Source organism: Falco naumanni, chromosome 1 (genome assembly GCF_017639655.2).
Source record: "Falco naumanni isolate bFalNau1 chromosome 1, bFalNau1.pat, whole genome shotgun sequence".
Classification (NCBI taxonomy): Eukaryota; Metazoa; Chordata; class Aves; order Falconiformes; family Falconidae; genus Falco; species Falco naumanni.
In genome coordinates, this window is record NC_054054.1 from 36,000,368 (window position 1) to 36,020,251 (window position 19,884).

A 19,884-nucleotide genomic window follows, 5' to 3' on the forward strand; every position below is an offset into this window, starting at 1 on the left:
CTATCTTATTTAAAACTTCATAGCATTTACCCTACAAATAGCAGATTTCTTGTTGGCAGCAGCTGTGGGAAGGTGCCATGGTAATCAGTATTGAAAATGGCCTGGACGTCTTCCAGACCACTGCAAGAGAACCTGTCTCCAAACTCCTTTACCTACAATCCAAAGGACCAATTCTTCCCAATATAGAATAATATCTGAACATACTGTACTCTTTTCTAAAAGATAGATAGCCATCAAAGTATTTTTTTTTACTTAGTTTACCCTAATGCCACATTTTGTCTAAGTTTCCATTTATACATCATTTCTGAAACCCCCAGATTTACCCAGTGGCAGATTTATAAGGAGTTGGAGTAGGAAAAGGACTCTAACTTCCATTATTTATTTCTGGGTGGTAGCACTGTACACACTCCTATGTCACATAATGCTTTCTTAGTCCTGTACTACCTCCATGTAGTTTAGGGTAATGTCCTCCCATGGAATATCTTCCATTTTTCTTTATTCCCATTTTAATTAATTGTAATTTAATCCCATTCCCCGATAATTCCCATTTGCAACAGGGTTTTTTTCTATTTAGAGTCAGCCTGATGGGCAGAAGCAACGAAATGGCCCTTGGACATACCGCAGTATTCAGTGCAACTCCACCTGTGATATCGATTGCACTGATGTCACTAGCACAGCAATCGATGTGTTGTGCGGTAGCCAATACACATAATTACTCGTTCTTAAACAGGCATAGACAGATTGGCTTCAATATAAGAGAAGCTAACACAAGTACCGAAGTTCTTCCCAATGATTTTTAAGCGGCACACAAAAGGGAGGAGGTTTCTCCCCCCTGACTTTGCCGAGGAGTTTATAGCCCACGGTGCCTTTAATGGGGATTAGATGGTAGTATCTGAAAGGCAGGCAGCTGGGGCTCCATTCACCGCTCTCCCCACTTGCAGAGCTGTGTCGGTGAGCTGATAACAGACATTTAAAAGCCTATCAGAGACACAAACTCATCCCTTTGGGAGCTGTCTTGGCGAGGTGAGGGTGAGCCCTTGGCCAGCGTGCAGGGCCTGATGGTCAGAGAGCAGCACAATAGGAATCCCATTACCTACAGAGGTATTAGAAAAGTGTTCCCAGCTGAAAGCCTTTATCCAATTCCAATTGTTCATTGAATAACAGCAACATTAAGGGTAGCATTGTCCCATTTGCTACTGTGTCAAACAATGCAATGACTGTTTAGAATCACATTTTGTTTCCCGGGTAGCTGAATTTACTGTGGGAGTAGAGAGGCATTTACATCCAGAAAATCTGCATTCCTTATAGCAGATGTTTCTAATTTTAATAACATCAGCCTATAGAAATGAATATCTGAAATATTCTGATTGCTGTGTGCATGTTGCTGTTTAGGAGTAACACTCCATCTTGGTGTGTTTACAGAAAAATTCAGGAGCCACCAGGAGAAATAAGCTGCTACTAACTGCACTACCAAAGATAATGCCGCGGTGTTTTTTTCTTTGAAAACAGCTTAAAAATGCCCTCCTGTGCAGAAGAATGTCATTTTCTGTGCTGTAGATATGCCGCATTATAGACCCATAGACCCGTACTTGGAAAATTGCACATGTAAAACGGTTTGCGGTGTGTGCCTTTACTTTTCCACACATGCAGCCCAGATGTGTGCATACACATATCATACAAAACAGGCATGTACTGCTTTTACAAGCTAGGACATATCTTTATGAATAGTACACAAATGGAGTCAGGGGAAGCCCTTCATGGGCTCCAGGGTATGCAGGGCAGAGCCCCTGACCTCTAGGTAAGCAAAGATGTACGTATGTACAGTACTCACATTTCCCACTACTTTGCCTGTTGCAGACTGCAGTCTAGTGTAGAGGTCCTTAATGTGGCAGTAAAACAGTGCTTGCAGTGCTTTAGTGCAGTAGCATACAGCTCACCCAGTCCAGGAGACTTTGCTTAGTGACAAACAGAGTAAAATCAGACTGCACTGCGCTCCGCCTTCCTATGCAAGGCTGGTAATGGTATATGAGCTAGTCTAAGTACATACAAGTTGTTTCCATTAACAGTAGGCACGTGCATAACTTGAATTCATACAAATAGGTGCCACTCTGATGAGCAGTTGGCTTAAGTACCACAGCTCATACTCATGAGGTCTGTGTCTGGAGGTTTTGTGATCTTTTTCCCATGGGTAGGTTTTGTAGGTGTTGTTTCACACATGGTTAGGGTTGACATATCTGAACTGGTCATTCTACAACCTTTCTTAATAAAATCAGGGCCCTGCATTCAACTGCCTGTTCTGTTCCAAAAAAAAGCAATTGAAAAAAGGCAGTGTGACTTTCATTTAGCAATATAGATGAGAAAATTTTTAACGGAAAGGTCTTGATTTTGAAAGAATATGTTTGACTGCCTATGCTACCTCTGCTTTCTGCTTTCATAGCTGCTAGACTTCACAGGGACCAGGCGCTTAAAGAGCCATGCTGCACGCATGTGTGTGTGCTGAGGTAGGAAAAGCACTGCACTGTGAGATGATATGCGAAGCAGTTGTTTCAAGCACTGCAATTCCAAGTGACTGTAGCCCAGCAGCAAACCACCAGACCTACCAGCTACTCCCGGCTCACTAGGTAACCTAGACCCGGATTTGGGTGCTCAGGATAAGCAATTATCAGGACCTGAAAATAAGAAAGGACCAAAACAAGGCATGGAGATAGGTAACAAAACATGCCTAGCACCTTAGACTCAGATATGTTTGCATTAAATAAAACAGTTTGAGGACGTATATGAATGCTGGTTTACAGTGGAATATGACTCTGAAAAAATATATTTTCCATAAGGCAGATTTTTAAAAGTATCAAGATGCAGAAAGCTGTGTACTTTGGTTTCCAGAAGTATCCAGGCTTTAAATCCTCAAAGAGATTAATATGCTGAACCTGCACTTACTTCAAGGAACCTTAGACCCTTTGCCACTTCAAAATCATCCCTCTGAATCGTCCTATCTTTATTTTAGCACTCAAATCTAAAAAACTGTCCCTGCAAAACTACAGCTGTAATTTAGCTCCACGCATGGGTAGATGCTCTGAAACATTAATAGTCTTGGAGTAACTAGCAAGAAAATAACCCAATGTGCTCATTATGAGGTGGATGGTGGAGCTTTACTTCTGACTGAAAGTTCTGTATATCGGTAAACTATGACAGGGAAGTGGCAGTGGCACCATAAATAATAGAAGTGTGTCCCTGCAGTGGTCAGATGTGAACTCCTGTGCCAGCACTGCTCCCATGGAAGTCACAGGGAGTTCCATTGCTGAACTGGGGGGGACAGAGCTGGGTCTCCCCGACTCGGGGCGGGGGGGGGGGGGGGGGGGGGGGGGGGGGGGGGGTTGGGTGGAGAAGAAAGCTGGAAGGGGAGGGGTACTGGGTATTCTTTTCTATGTAGGTGTCTTTAGTTGTACCTGCAAAATAGTTGAGTCGTAAAACCGTTGAATCCTTGTGTTTTGCTGCTAGAGAGAATCCATAAAAAGAGATTTATTGTCATATTTCCCTTTTGTGTTGTACCATTCCCCTCCATCATAAAATATTCTCGTCGGTTTATAGCAAAGCAAATATAGCAGCTTAGTTCATAAACGCCAGAGTTTCCCTCTGTTACACCCCTGCTTTCGGACATAATTGAATTAACTCCTGTTGTTGTTGATACTAGCGGGCGGATCGCTGCCCCGAGCAGCAGTAGCGGGGCTTATCGGGACGCGGCGTGTGCAGGGGGGTCATTCCGCAGGGACCGCGACGGACCCGCACCCGCCCGGCAGCCTGTCGGAACCCGTCCAAGCAGTTTTAACTTTTATTCTTCCTGCCGAAGATTTAAAGCGGCTTTGTACAACAGTCAAACAAGAATAAGCAGCTGTGGAAAATATAACAAATCATAGGAGCGGTTTAACAGAGAGGGGGGAGCGAAGCCCGCAAAGCCAACGGGCGGCCGGGCGCGCCCTGCGCGGGGCCGGGCGGGACGCCCGCCTGATCCCGGGGACCCGGGGGGGACCCGGGGGGGGCTGGAGGAAATCTGTCGTGCTGAGAAGCTCGTGGCCTCAGAGCAGCGTTGCGAAAACCTGGGGCAGCGTTTGGGCGGGGAGAGTCTGCTTGTACTTCGGTTTTTTCTCTTGGCCCGAAGATTCCTTCGCCCGGTGGCTCCGCCGTGCCCCCGGCCCGGCCCCGGGAGAGGTGTCCGCGGGGCCGTGCGGGCGGGGGCGGGGGCGGCAGGGCGAGCTGGCCCGGGGGGCAGGTAGCCGCCAGCCAGGCCGTAATTACAAAGCAAACAAGGGTGAAATACTGGATCGGCCTCGCCCGTGACAAGATCTGCGCTTTTTGCCGCCAATTTGTTTGTGGAGCTCTATTTAAAGGCGCTTGATTGAGGAAACGTTGAAAATAGCAGTTAGGGTTTCCCTAATGAGACCTCTAGAGGAAAGCAGCGGCATTCAGGGGGCTCCGGGAGGAGGAGGGGAAGCGCTTAACCCTTTCCAAGCCGCCCCCAGCCCAGCGGGGTGCCTCCCGGGTGCGGGGCCGCCCTCCCCCGGGAGGCGCGGTGGGCAGCGGGGGCCACCTCCTCCCCCTCGGCCTTCGGCATTTCGACCCCCGGCCAGCGGCAGGGGTGGCGGCGGGCCCCGTCGGGGGCAGTGCCGGAGCAGGGCTGAGCATCCCCGGCCTCTCCCGGCGGGGGTGGCCGGTGCCCCCGGGCGTGCGCTCCGACGGGATCGCGGCGTCGGGGCCCTGCCGCCCACCGCCCCTTGATTTACCGGATCGGATCGTCGGGTGGCTACGGGCTAATGCTTCAGCCCAGCGGCTCAAGGGGGGGCTGGAAAAAAAAAAGAAAAAAGGGAGCGGGGGGAGCTCAGAAATGCTGGAAAGACCGGGAATGTAGAGAACAAGTAACAAGATGTGTCACATCAGCACGCCCTGCGCTGGGGCCTTCTGACACCCTCTGCCATGTATCCACCGCTCCGTCCCCCGTGCTGTGTCAGCCTGGCCCGGCACTCATTCTCTCAACCCCCCACGTGCTTACGTGCTCAATTAGCGCCTGTCTGAATCCCGTATTAAATACAAATGAGATCTTTGGTAAAACACATGTTGATAATATTTTGAAAGGTGCTAATGCCTGTAAGGGAGAATAGATCGCAGTCCTCTTCCAGGTTTCTTCCTCGGAGCGCTAATACTTGTACGCTAATGAAATTACACCACCACCACCACCACCTCTCGATTTTATAAATCAACTCGAGTTCCGAAAAACGGGGCTCGCTTTCGCCACGAGCTGCCCGCAGCCCGCGGGGCTCCGGGCTCCCCCCCGGCACGGCTGCTGGCCCCGCTCGCCGGCCACCGCTCCCGCCTCCGCGCCCGCCTCGCCGCCAGCCTCCCCCTTGAACCGTATGTGCCTGCCTATAAATATACATATACCTGGACGGAGATCAAAATAACCTTTTAGGGAATACCTAATAAAAAGGGAGCATTGTCTCTTCCTAGCGGGAAGAAAACATGAAAAGCAGAAAAACAAAGTGCTGACTTAGTAAAATATGTTCCGCACAGTGGTGTAAAATATGGTTTTGGTGTTTTCTTTTTTGTTGGTTTTTGGTTTGGTTTTTTGGTTGTGTGTGTTTGGGGTTTTTTTTGTCGCATTTACACCCAACGTTTTGGCCACGGCTCCGTTTCCCAGCAGGTCTGAGGAGATGTGTGACACTCAGGTCTCCGTTTTCCGGCTTTTCAGTTGCTTTCCTGAAAAGAAGAGCAAAGACGATTTTTTAATTATTATTTTAGTTTAGTTTTTGCCGGCTAAAGCGAAGCAAATAAACAGAAGGCAGAAGGCTTTACTAGAAATGCGCGGCCGGACTGTAATTTGTTCTTACAGATGATACAACCGATCCGTGGAAACGCGAAATGTTTATGTTATGCCATTTCTGTTTGTAATTATTTTTATTTTAATTTTATGTCATTTTTAACAGAAGCCAGACCGTTTTCCCCTCCGTGTTTTGTACACAATGCTCTCTTTCTCGATAAGATGTTCTTTCCTATCTTTTCGGGTTTTCTTTTAAAAATGTTTATAGTTCCCCACGAGCATTTCTCCAATATTTCTCTCTTGTATTTTAAGGACTTGTCCCTGTCTTGCTTTATTTGTTTGTGTGAAATTTAGTTTGAAAGGAGATCAGAGAGAGCAGGAGGGGTTTGTAATAAGAGAATGACCAAGTGACCTAAAGGCTGATTATATGTCATTAACTGGAGACTTGGTGTATCCAAATTACCAAAAAGACCTCACTCAGCCAGATCAATTACACCGAGATACGCATATAGGAATTGCGGTACAGGGCTGATGCTTCCAACAAGTGTGCAGCCGACATTTGCAGGAGTTGGCTGCTGGGTTTTAAGAGGAGCCCATGGGCTTCAGCTGGTCCCGGGCAAGCAGGAGCGGGGTGCCGTGCAGCAGGTAGACGGCGCGGGGGGCACCGGCAGGACGACACCCACATTTCGGAGTGTGCAGTTAGGGTGAAATTGCAGTTAATCGTCACTGCTCCGGTGGGATGGTGGGATTTTTTTTTTTTTTTTTTGAGCCAAGCGAGGTTACCTTTGATCTATGAATGCTGCTTAAACCCCAGCCTTGTTAAATGGAGACTTTCCATGAAGAATGGCAATAGAACTGTTGATTTTTCTTACCCTAAACCCAAAACGATGCCAGCCTAACCTCTGCTTCCTCCAACGCCTGAACTTCAGATGCTGGAGGACAAAGTATTCATTAAAGAAGACGATTATATTCGTGAGTTATTTCATTAGCGCCGAGCTCAAGAACGGCTTAAGATGCTCTTCCCCTGGAATGCAAACAACATTATGTGAAAAAAATGTTTGCTCATCTGTATACATGCATGAGCGTGTTTACACATGTATATGTATAGGGATACATATATGACAAACCCAATAAAAAGAGACACATCGCGCATTCACTGCAGAATTTTATAAGGTCTTTATTATTGTTCTTCTGACAAAGAAGGGGTCTTGGATGGAGTTCGTTGTGGGTTTGTTGGGGTTTCTTTCTTTCTGTGACTCCTGTCTAGGGTCTAAACACAACTCTGGACCCTCGATCACAAATATAAGCAATCCTCGAATAATTGCTTACACATGCAGTGTTAAAACGCGTAGGGTCCCGTGCTTACCGACGTACAAAATGGTCAGTGTCTTGGGGTTTTCTCGTCCCTGCTTTTATATATATATATATATATACACACACACAACGGCTGCGAGATTATCATGCCTGAAATATGTAGGTGTTCATTACCGACAATAGTAACGTAAACCAGGGTTCCTCCACCTCCAATGGCAGCAATTAATGCGGGCCTGCTGGGCCCGATTCTGCCCTCTGCCCTGGACGCTGGAATCCAGGTTCTGCGAGCGCAAGGGAGGGTGTAAGTAGGCCTATTAGGCACAAGTCCTTTTCATTAACCCGCACTGACAGGTTGACCTGCAAATGATATTTCTCCGGTGTCGCTTTACAAAAATCCATTTTCTGGCGGGTTTATGTTCTTTCACGAACTCCTAAGCGACGGCCCAGTGATAGGATGCGGCGCATCCCTGGGAAACAGGCTGCTCGGCGTCCCCAGGTCCATCCAAGAACGATACCCCTTTCCGATACGTTTGGTGCTGGGTCAATGACATCATGCACTCTATAAATTCAAACGCTTCTCGACTTCTCACGCCGTGCACCGGGTGGCTGAGCGCTGTGGTGGGCGGCCGGGCAGGAGGAGGAAGGAGAGGCACCCCGCAGTCGCTGCCCCCGGCCGCGCACCCCCGGGAGCTCAGGGGCTGCCGGCGAGGAAAGCCGTCGGGGTGACCGCCCCGCCGGGGCTGCGCTTCACATGCACACGGGGTGCCCTTCAGGTGCTTTTGCCAGTGTGGTTGTTTCTTTGCTTTAATGAAAACCCCGGAGGGAAGGGGGGACCCGGCGCTGCTGCACGGAGCGGGCCGTGGCGCTGAGCTCAGTACCGGGCACCGCAGAGCCCGGATCTGCCGCTCCCTCCGCTGCCCCCAAAATCGCTCCGGGAGTATCGGACGCTCTTCGGGGGAAAAAAAAAAAAAAAAAAAACGTGCAGCGAAGGGGCAAACGAATGAGCGAGTCTCATGCCCCTGGCCTGCTCATTAAAAGGCCCGGTCGGGTGTGCCTGCAGCTCTCCCAGCCAGCCAGCCCGAGAGTCCCCAGCAGATGTGGCTTTCCGACCACCCAGCGTCGGCACCTCTTCCCCGCTTCCATACGGTTTCGACCGATTCGGAAAAATTAGCTTAATTTGCAATTTAGCTTAATTCACACAAGCCCTGGCTGGGGAGGGGGGCGGGAGCACAGCTCTATTGTTTTGTTATCCCCAATCCCACCCTACCCTTGGCCCGGAGGAGAGAAGTGGCCTGGCGATAAGCGGCCCGGCGGCGGCTGAGCGGCGGGGCAGGGCAGCGGGTGGCCCCGGTGGCGCGGCCGGAGCTGGCTCCGCGTGGCGGGCCCCTGCCCGCCGCCCCCCGGCGCCGCCCCGCTCCGGGGACTCCTGCCGCCCGCTCCCCGGGCGCCGCGGGGCACCCGCCGGGACAAGGGCAGCCCCCTCCTCCCTCTCAGCGCCGCGGAGGGCTGTCGTGCTGGAGAGGCGACAACTGCGGGGCGAAAGCAACGATACGGCCCCACGCATCCGACAAAATAAAATAAAATTTAAAAAAATAATAATAAAAAAAAAGAAAAGAAAAAGGCTGGGAGAGAGGAAAAGGGAAAACCTCGGTACAATCGCCACCAAAATTTCTTAAGTACAGCGAGCTAGAAAAATCCTGTCTGGCAGCAGAGCCCAGATGAATCGTCGCCTAACATGCAACCATTTTGGCAAGGAAATAACTGACATAAGGCTAGAGCTTTTTTTTCTTTTTTTCTTTTTCTTAAGCAAATTGTTTGTGCGGGGGGGGGGGGGCGGGGGGGGGGGAATCTAATCAAATCAATAAATTGAAGTTCGGCAAAACGCTGGCGCTTTTTAGCCCAGTCTTGGGAAAGGTAGTTTGGGCTGCAGAGGTTTCCAAAGCGTTGATCAAACAGAAAAGGCTATAACCCCTGATCGGGCGGTCTGAGCAGTTAAAAGCTGAGGGAGGACACAAGAGCTGCATTTGTTCTAAAACTCGCTTTATAAAACGCACATACAACTGCTGGGGGATAGAATGAAAAAAAACCCCAACATATATATATCTTTTATATAAAAGATCCTGCTGGGTGCTTTATCTAGAGACCCTCTTTCTCCAAAGCTAATTAAGCAATAATGATGCTAGCTTTGGAGACTGGTGTTCTGATCGATATCTCCTGTATCTTTTATTACTTTTTCTATGCCTCATGTTTTCCGTTTCCTTCATCATTGGAGATGTTATCGGAGTGACCATAGCGGCTTGCCACAGAGGCTGTCACAGTTGCAGTCCAGCCTGCAGTATATTGGAAAGCTCCTACACAAATAAGGAGAGCGCAAAGAAACACAACCCAGTTTGCAAGCCAATATACCTTCCCGGCCCTGACAATGCCCTCTTCTTCTTCGCATCAAGAAAAACATCGCAGCAGAATAAAACTGGAGAACCGCTGCAGAAACTGGGTGGATTTGCAGCCTGCGCCCTGCAGACATCGCACTCCGAGCGGCAGGGGCGCGCTGCCTGGCCACCCCAGGGCTCTGCCTGCAGCGTATGCCCATGGCCTCCCTTAAATTTAAAAATCCTCACCGGAGAAGCGTTATTTCCTTAGGGAAATACAATATATACATGTGTGCGTGTGCATCTATATGTACAGATATCCACCAGTCATCTGAGTTATACGCTTGTATGTGTACATCTAGGATGAGTGTGTATATACATCAGTTCTACATCTGGACTAGTTTTTCACTTCGGTACTCAGTTTACACCCAGACGCACAGGCATATGTGTATATACTTATATCGGCGTACGCCTGCGTTTCTCTTCCCCGTGCACGTACCCTCGCCGGGTGCAGCTCTGCACTCCCGCCCTGCCGGAACGCGGGGCCGGCGCCCAGCCTCGCCTGCGGCACCTCCCCGCCGGAGCCCGCCAGCTCCCCGGTACCACGTCGGGCTGCTCCTCGGCGGGCGGCCTCACCCGCGGGCTGCCACCTCCCCGCAGAGCTTTCCCCGCTGAGAGCCCGCAGACCCACCCGCAAAGCCCCCCCCTCCCCCCTGGCCCCAGCAAGCCCCCACGCCCGGTGGCACCTCCGAGGGCGAGCCCGTCGACAGCCCTTCTCCGCACCGGGACCGCTCGGGCTCAGGTCGTCTCCTCTCCCCAGGCGTTGAGTTGGTTCCCCACAGAGAAGCTTTTTCTCCTTCTCCCATCCCCCCCCCCCCCTCCACCCCCCGCCCCAACGCTTCCCCCCAAGGCATCCCCACCGCATTTGCAGCGGGGCCGGAGAGCGCGCTGAGCTGCTCCAGAAACTGGACTTGCAGTTCTTGCTGCCTCCTTTCACAGACTCCTCCATCTCTATCTTTCTCTTTCTTTAATTTATGACCTCTCAGCTCCTGTTGACACAGTTTTCCACACTGCCTATATTGTAGGATTGCATTGTAATATACGCCGAATCAGCCTAGCCGTCAGCCAACACACAGAAGGGTGGGTATTTGATATTTCGCAGCTATTTAGTAACGCTTGGTTCCGTTTGAAGATGACAACAATTCGCCTCGCCTCCAAGTTATCCATGAATTACAGCCTGAGATCCATTTTCCTTTTGTAGTGTTTTCAAGCTTACCAAAGCAAAACACCTCAATAGCTACGGGAGATTTCCTCCTGGCCTGGCCGTTAAACAAGCATTTAACTATTCCCTTTCGATAACTAAACCTGCTTTCCGCAGATGCTGGTCTTTTTTATTGCAGAAGCAGGAATGCGGCGAAATATTTATACATTTGTTAGTAAAAGCTAGAAAATTAGCTCTGAACATGCTGTAAAAAATATTCGGTTACTTACCCGATCAGGCCAATTAAACAAGCATGAAACTGATTTCAGGAGCATAAGTCATTCGGGTGCACCCTGGTCGAGATGCGTAGGCGCCGGCAGCAAGCTGAAAAAGAATCAGTTAAAGCCGGGTTTACCGTTAGTGTCTCAGAGCAATTCTTTCTGGAAGAAAATACCGTCCCCGGCCAACCCCCTGAGCTCTCCACTCCCTCGGTAAGCCAGAAGCCGCGAAGCCGGAGCCAGCCTTCGCTAACTTGGGTCGCCAGCCGGGTGACAGACGAGGAGGCAGAGGGACTTCGGCTCCCTCCTCACGGGAACCACTGATCTCTTTGTGTATATGAACCAGCAATAAACGTATAAGCCGGCGCGTTGCTGGGGCAATGCCCGTCACGGCCGAGCCATCGAAAAAGTGCCTCTGAAGATGGTTGTGTGTGTTCCTCTACCGGACCGGCACAAAGCACTCGGTAAAGGCGACCTGGGAGCCTATCAAGCTCTCACACAGATTTTTTTTGCCAAGAAGTTCCTCGGATCCATACTATACCTGGTTTGAGATTATCCGATATTTTTTATTTTGTCGTTTTTTTGCTTGTTGTTGTTTTGGTTTGGGTTTGGGGGGGCGGATTGGGTTTTGGAATATTTTTTTTTTTTTGATGCAGATTTTACAGTAAGGCATCTGCTAAACACTTGCATTAACCTCTGCCTCCATGATAATTTTCCCCCCCTTGTTTTAATTACATTATGGATGCGGAGGGGCAGCCAATCCTAAAAGAGGAGCTCGGCAATTAGCAGAGCGAACATCAAAAAGTTTTATTGCGGAGGGCGGCGGGCCCCGCCCCCGCCGCCAGCCATTGGCGGCCGCCGCTTCTGACGACATATATTAACCCGAGCGGCCCTAAACATGTAGCTGTACATGGAGATCGTGCCGGGGAGCCCTGCCAGTGCCCCGCGCCGCGCCGAGCCCCGCCGCCGCCGCCGCCGCCCGCCGCCGCGCCCGGCCGAGCGGCGCGGATGCCCCAGAGGAGCGCCGGGGCGCTGACCCCCGCGGCGCGGCGGGCAGGGATGCCCGCGCCCGCCCGGCGCTGACGGCCCGGCCGCCGCCGCGCAGGGCAGAGGGGAGCGCCGCCCGCCCGCCCGCCCCGAGCCGGGGGCGCATGGAGGGGGGCCGCGTGTAAGTACCACCCGGCCGGGCCGCGGCGAACTTGGCGAGAACGGAGGGAAGCAAGAGGCGAGGAAGATCCCGGGCTGGGAAGCCAAGCCATTTTGTTTTGGTCGACTTCTCTCCATAGCTTTTTTTTTTTTTTTCCTGTGCGCGCTTCCTCGAAGACCCGGCCCCGGGCGAGGAGGAGGAGGAGGAGGTGGAGGCACAACGCATGAGCGGCGGCGGCGGCGCCTGGGGAGGGGGGGATCGCTTGGGCACCCGCGGGGACTCTTCAGCAGCGCCCTATGGAGAGGCAGCGGGCGGCGGGGCAGTGCTGAGGGGTGAGCGGCGGGGAGCATCTCCCGCCGGTGCGGCGGGGGGTGGGGGGCGGGTGGGGAGGGGAAATCTTTGTTTTGGGGCCCGGGGGGGGCGGGGTGGGGTGCGCTAGGGAGCGGGGATGAGTCTAGTGGGCGGCTTCCCCCACCACCCGGTGGTGCACCATGAGGGCTACCCTTTCGCCGCCGCTGCCGCCGCCGCCGCCGCCGCCGCCACCCGCTGCGGCCACGAGGAGAACCCCTACTTCCACGGCTGGCTCATCAGCAGCCACCCGGAGATGTCCCCCCCCGACTACAGTATGGCTCTGTCCTACAGCCCCGAGTACGCCAACGGGGCGCCGGGCATGGACCACTCCCATTACGGGGGGGTGCCTCCCGGGAACGGCCCGCCCGGGCTCGGGGGGCCCCGGCCGGTGAAGCGCAGGGGCACGGCGAACCGCAAGGAGCGGCGCAGGACTCAGAGCATCAACAGCGCCTTCGCGGAGCTGCGGGAGTGCATCCCCAACGTGCCCGCCGACACCAAGCTCTCCAAGATCAAAACCCTCCGCCTGGCCACCAGCTACATCGCCTACCTCATGGACCTGCTGGCGAAGGACGACCAGAACGGGGAGGCGGAGGCCTTCAAGGCAGAGATCAAGAAGACAGACGTGAAGGAGGAGAAGAGGAAGAAAGAGCTGGTCAGTGCTGCGGGACGGGACGGGACGGGACGGCACGGGGCGGGAGGGCTGCAGAGGGAAGGCTGCTCAGCCGCCCGCCGGCGTCCCATCACCACACTCGGCCGTGTCGGGTCGCCGGGTGATGTCCTTGGGGGACACCTCGGTCCCACCCGCCCCTGGGCCACACGTGGGGGCCGAAAGCGGGACAGGGCACAGCCCCGGGCGGCCGCCGGCTCTCGTAGGGCGCCCGGATCCGGCCCGGCGGCTGCGAACGGCCGCGGGGGAGCAGCGGTCACGTTAGGGCCCCCCGGGGGGTCCGTTCCCGGGCTAAGGCTTGTCCTGGATCCCAAACCGCGATCCCGCCGGAGGCAAGCCTGTGCTCTCCTTAGCAGAAGGCTGCAGGCGCGATTACCTGCTGAGCCCAGCCCGGGTTTAAACCCTCGGCAAGCAGCAGGCTGGCGGCGCGGCGCTTTCCTGCCCCTGCACTCTGCACTTGAACCTTGCACACTTCCAGCGGGAGAAGCGGCTCCGGCGGGGCAGCGCAAGCCCGGTTCCATGTAGGCCCCACGGCGCGCTCGGGCGACGTTCCCGCAGAGCTCGGTGGCCGCAGGCCTGATGGCTCGCCCCGGGCGGTGCCGGTGCCCGTGTCCCCCCCGAGGCCGGGAGGGGATGGCTTAGCGCGGACCTTACCGTAGTGCCCAGCTCTCCGCAGACGGCTGGCGCCGCGCCCCCCCGCTCCCCGGGCCTCCGCGCCCCAGGCTCCGGGCTCCGGCCGCGGCGGGGCCGGCGCGGAGCGGGGCTGGGCCTCCGCCGGCAGCCACGCACAACGCGGGGCCGCTCCCACGGGCGGCGGGACGCCGCGGCGGCCGCCCCGCTTTGACCCCTGCAGCCCGCAGGCCTCGGCGACGGCCCGGGTCTCCTCGTAGTTTTCCCTTTCGGGGCAGGGCAGAGGCGACCTAGGAAGGGAGGAATACCTCTAACCTTTTTTTCTCCTCCCCCCCTTTCTGTTTCTCTCTCTCTCCCCCCTCGCATCCTGTCTCCCCAGAATGAAATCTTGAAAAGCACAGTTAGCAGCAACGATAAGAAAACCAAAGGGAGGACTGGCTGGCCGCAGCATGTCTGGGCTTTGGAGCTCAAGCAGTGAGCACGGCAGGACTGGAGGAGCCGTCCTCTTAGTCTCGGTAGTGAGCTCTCTCTCCTCTGAGGACTCTTTGTATTTGGAATCGTCCAGTTTATTTATGTGCAATTTCTCCCCCAACCCCCCCCAAATGTGGATATTTGAAGGAGAGGGAAAAAGCATTCCATATATGAAGAGGAAACTCCAGCTTGGTAAGGGGTAATGTCTCTAATAGTTTTCGTGAATGTTATTTGCTCTGTATAAAACACACGGGGAAAACAGAACCATAGAAAAGGATTTAAAAAAATAATAATAATCCCTCCCTGGCATTAGTGTGTATGTGAAGTGTATCTTTAATACTTGGCCTTTTGGATATAAATATTCATGGGATTATAAAGTTATATTTCAACAGAAGCAGTTGCACCAATGTTTCGGTTGACTCGGTATTTAGTGTTGTAATTTTGTTGTGGTCGTTCAGTATTTGAAGATGTTTTCAACAGTTATTGGTTATGTGCACTTCCGTCCGTAAGGGAAAAAGTGGAATCTAATTAATATTGAAGGTGTAAACGTTGTAAGTACTCAATAAACCACTGTGTGTGTTTTTTACAAAACAAAAAAAAAAAAAAAAGAAAAAAAGAAAATCCAAATCTTTTTATGTTTTATACCTCAAAATGTTTTGAATAACAGCGTTGTTTATGGCTTTTTTTCATAATATTTAAAATATTCGGAAGTAAACTAAATTATAAAGATGGCTCCTAAGTTTATTTTTAAACAAGTGACTGAGTGAAAGGAGGGGTCGAGGGAGGGATCTCGCCAGCCCCGTGAGTGTTGAACAGAAACCGGCAGTTCAGCTGAATAGGAATTCCTTGTGGTGGTGTTCTCCATGCAGGAGACCTACTGCTAACGGGAAGCGGACAAGGGTGCAAACCCTGGCGGATCAGGACTCGCAGAGATGCGCGGTTTTCTTGCCGCCGGAGCGCGGGCGGCGGCGGTGCCAGGCGCCGGCGGGAGCCGAGCCCGGAGCGGGGCCGGGCGGCGGGGGCGGCCCCGTGGGGGCGGCGGCCCCGGAGGGATGCCGGGGGCAGGCGAGGGAGCCGGAGGGCTCTGCTCGGAGTGATTGTGTAGCAGGTAATTTTACGTCAAGGAAGAAAGAGCAAACAAGGCAAAGGATTTGCGGGGGCTCGGGTTGGGGGGGGTGGGGGGAATACATAAGATTTACAATGAGCTATGGTGAACTTAATATTAACTTCGTGGTTCCCAAAACTCTCCCGGGTTGCATGCTTCCAGTCTGCCACAGCAAGCATTATTTTTAAAAAACTTTTTTTTTTCTGACTGCAAACTGCAGCAGTCTGCGCTCCCCTCTTTTTAGTACGTTCATCTGCTTCCCCAGATTGATCTCTCCTCCCTTAGACCCGCGCAGTTACCTCTCGCCCCATCCGCTGACACTACCACCAGGTCCCGCTGCCAGGCCGGTGGCTTTTCTGCTCGCCGATTTCGGGACGAGCTGCACCATTCAGCGCTGGGAAATGCCTGGCATCCCTCTGTACCGTAGACAGCAAGGAGAAAAATTAAGGCTTTTTACGTAAGGAAATTTCTCTAAGTATATCGGGCGATTCCCGCTTAAGCGCAAGGTTTTCCACCTTCTCCATGATAAAATTCGGGTTCGTTTTTTAAACCCTTCCTTAAATCACCTCAACTTAAACCAAGCTGGCTCTCTCTCCAGGTCCAGGGCTGCATACCTGCCGGCTTTCCCCTGCCGCCGCGCCTCAGGAAGTGGCTCCCGACGAGACCCGGCACTGAGCGTAGGTAGATGTGCAATTGCCCATAAAAAGATAAGGGAGCCCCTGCGCCGTTTCGCTGCCCCTGCTGACAGTGGGGAGGTTGCGGGGTTACAACAACCAGACAAAAGTGATGTGCCCTCCCTCCCGTCGGGTCAGGCAGCCCGGCTCTGCGCTCCGGCGTGGGTCTGTGTTTACAGACACTTGCCTTTGTTTATAACACTTGGAGAGAAGAATCTCCCGCCTTGTTTGCTTTTCCTTGCCTGTTAGTTGCCCAGCTGATAAACTGGAGCATCTCCCCTCCTGCCCGCTAGCCCCACTCCTCCCTTTTTTTTTTTAATTACTGCACGAAGAAAAAAAAAAAAAAAAAAGGGGGGGGGGGGGAGCGGGGGGCAAGGGATGGCTGCGAGGGCTGCAGAACGGTACGTCCTGGGCAGCTTCACTGTAGATACTACATCTTCCCTTGACCGAGTCGCTGGGCTGCAGCTCGCCCGGGGGATGCGCAGCAGGGCCCGGGGGCAGCAGTCGGCCCTGCTGCCTGGAGAATCGCCTCTCCGGTATTTCTCCATCAATAATTATCCATTTTTGAAATTTCTCAGAACCGGGAGCTCCTCTGGATCCGCTCAGGACGATGTCTTTTAATTGCTCACTAATGAGGATGTTGCCATTTTCTCAGGAGCAGTCATTCCCGCAGCTAAATCACAAGAGCCCTAGACAGGCCGGAGCCGACAAAAATGTAGGTTTTGACGTTAAAAGCTAAATGGGGAAGCAGAAGGTAAATTGATGGTAGATGGGGATATTAGTGCCCTGGCCCTAGCTCTCCGCCAGCGGAACCCAGGCCTGATAACGGCGGAGCGCTGCGCCCGCACTCGCCGCCCCGGTGGCCTGGCCAGTAACTCCTCGGGACCAAAGCATTTTTGGGAGCTTTTTTTCAGAGGTGAAAGGCACATAGGAGGAGGGATGGCAGCCTTTCCCCCCCCCCCCCCCCACCTCACCCCCCCCCCCGCATCATTTCTCTGCGCTGTGCGAGTGCGGGGAAAGAAAGGGAGGAGGGCAGGGGGGCGGAGGAGCGCAGCCGGGTGGGTGAAGCCCTGTCCCCGCAGGCGGGCTCACGGCCCCAGTTTACTCGTATTTTAGCCGGTCGCCTCGTTTCATGGCTGGGGGAATAAGGCTTTCTGCTCTGCAGTAAATAATAGTAATAATAATAATAACAATAATAACAATAATAATATTAATAATAATTTTTTCCCTCCCTTTGAAGAGAAATGGTAACGAAACCCGCCCGGTGGTGTCCCTGCCCTCCCAGGGGAAGGGCCCTCTCGGCTCACCGGGGTGCAGGCCGGGCTGCACGCCCGAAACGCCGCGGCCGCCCCCCGTCGGGAAGCGAGGACCTCCCGGGCGGCGGCGTGTTCCCGGCGCCCCGAGGGCGCCCGATGCAGACAGATAGCAGCGGGGGCTTTTGAGGAGCTCGTCGGGGTTTTGGCGTGCGGGGAGGCAGGGAGGTGCCGGGCCGGACCCTGGCGGTGCTGGTTTGGGGGGGCTCTCTGCAACGTGCGGGCCCCCCAGCCCTGCCCCTGCGTTCGGCGTTCTTTTACGTGCCCTCGTTGCTATCGGACGTGCATAGCATTCCTGCATGAAAGGCAGATAAACTGTAGTGGGACTTTTCGTCTTCGTTTTGCTTTTTGTTGTGGGTTTTATTTCACCCCCTCGTTCCCAGGAGTTCTTCTCTGCGTCAAAATATTATTGCAAATTAGTGCTAATTTGCTATCGTTGTCAAAGAGGTGTAACGGGGCCTCTCCGGCCAAGCCGCAGACACCCCTCGAACAAGCGCTGAGACATCCGCGGGCAACTGTGAGGATATAAACACGGCCAGGGGATGCCATGGAGACAACGTGAGCTTGAAAGGTGGGCGGGAAGGTGGGGGCGGGTTGGGGGGGTGGGGGAGAGAAGGTTAATAATAAAACTTCTAAGCAAAATATCCTCCTTTTGCGCTTGGAAACCTAACCTTAATCCTCCTTTTTCACACGTGCTCGCCCAGCGACTCGCAAATACACCCAGAAGAAACCTCCAAGTAGCGATGGGAAGGAAACGCATTCCGCACGCCTGCAGACATAATCCCCTCTGCTGTAACGAGGGGCTTATCAATGTTTTATATATTTTTAATTTGGGATTTATGAAATATGTGCCTTTGCAAACGAGCTCCGAGCTTTTCTACTTCTAATTGGCCAATTACTGTTCGGCTGTTTCAGCTCGTCCCGTACAATGGAGATTAAAGCAGAGTTGTTATCTGAATTATATATTCACATAAATTTTAGCAAAGCCGGGTGATGCGCGGGGCCAGCGCCTCTCTGGGGATCCCTGTGTCTCCTTCTCCCCCTTCCAAACTAGCGTGGTGTGTGTCTCCCTCTTCCCCATCTCCTCTCCCCCTCCCCCGCCATTTTCCTCCAGAAATGTCGCTGCTTTGATGACCCGATTGTAGAGCATTGATTACAAATTTATTCTCAGACACTATATAAGTCTTTATATCTGCTATTAGAGACATCTGGGAATGATTAGAGCCCTCCCTCCCCCGGCTCTGCTCCCTCTATCTTGCAGCGAGGAGCTAGAGACATGTTGACGTCAGATCAGACGGCTAGGAGCCATCCTGCTCTCCACTTGGGTGTAATCACGGCGGCGCTTTCCAAGCTCCAGCCCCGGCCGCGGCCGCCAGCTGGGATGCGGGTGCAGCGGGACGCGGCGCTCCCGCCCCGGGGCTCTTCGGCACAGCTCGGGTTTGAGCCCCCGCCGGAGGCTCCGGCTCCTCTGGAGTTTGCCGCCGAGGTGGTTTGTTTATTTGTCTGTTTGGGACTTTGAGAAAGCTAAAGCGGTGCATTCCGCGGGCAGTGCCCCCCCGCCTCCCAGTCCCCGGCCCAGAGCTTGCTTTATCTCAGCCCGGTTTCTCCCGGCGCAGTCGCTCCCAGCGCTGCTTTCCAAAATAAACACCGAGCCAGGCACATTTCCACCTTATGTCTTGGCAGGGAGAAATTAGCCAAGCAAAGTGCAACGCTTACGTGCGGGCAGTCGCAGGCGCGCTGACACCCCGCTATCCAAAGTGGTAGTCAGGTTTACAACCAGCCGGGAGAGCTGCAGGCTGCTGTAAAACAAGACGATTCTCTACCCAAACGGCAGTGCTGCTGGCGAGGAGATGGCTTTGCACCTGCTATTAAATCCTAATGAATCGCCGCTAATTGAGAGCTGGGGCTTGCTGACGGTAGCGCTGAACAGCCGGCACCGCAGCCCTGGCTCAGAGGGACCCGAGACCACGTTTGCCATGCCACGTTTACTTTCACCGAGTTTTTACTTGATGATTTTGTACGTTTTGTACCACTTTTTCTCCTTCTCTCCCGGCCCAGAAGATAAAAAATAATAATTGAATAAATACCACTTGGGCCTCCACCGGCTGTTTGCAAAGTCTTGGACGGCTGACGCTCGTCCAGCTGTACGTTACAATCGGTACTGCTACCAGGAAAGAGGGGGACCCTGTGGATGAGAAAGCAGTTGATCTTGTCCCCAGAGGAAAGAGATAATGTTAGACTATTTGTCTGCAGGATTAAATTCTCGGGGTAAAATACGATAGACAGAGAAAAAGAAAGAAAGAAAAAAAAAAAAGACCCCTGCGTGACCCTAAAAATAAATTGAAAAATACGCTTCTATTTCTTTATTCCAGCAGAATAAAATAAAATAAACCCTCTAAGATACCGCAACGCTCCACTGTGTTTATCTGTAATCTCAAAAGGGAAAGGAACATTTCCTTTCTGAATCAGTGCAAACGTTATGCTGTGAGGTCGGTTTCCCACCACAGCCACCAACCCCAGGGCTCGGGCAGGGGTGGGGGGGAAGAAAAAAAAAA

At 53.1% G+C, this 19,884-nt stretch overlaps 1 protein-coding gene and 1 long non-coding RNA gene across 2 annotated transcripts; one reads left to right on the plus strand and one right to left on the minus strand.

Annotated features, from left to right (window-relative positions):
• Positions 1–3,492: 3,492 nt before the first annotated feature.
• Positions 3,493–11,719, minus strand: LOC121085862. The gene is made up of 3 exons (XR_005827221.1): positions 11,513–11,719; positions 10,984–11,077; positions 3,493–5,748 (listed from the first exon to the last, which is right to left on the minus strand). It is a non-coding gene; the product is annotated as an uncharacterized LOC121085862 (long non-coding RNA).
• Positions 11,720–12,546: 827 nt separating this feature from the next.
• Positions 12,547–14,795, plus strand: HAND2 (heart and neural crest derivatives expressed 2). Its single transcript, XM_040588925.1, has 2 exons — positions 12,547–13,121; positions 14,146–14,795. Exons 1-2 carry the CDS (start codon positions 12,567–12,569, stop codon positions 14,242–14,244), a joined length of 654 nt encoding a protein of 217 aa, XP_040444859.1. The 5' UTR covers positions 12,547–12,566; the 3' UTR covers positions 14,245–14,795.
• Positions 14,796–19,884: the final 5,089 nt, after the last annotated feature.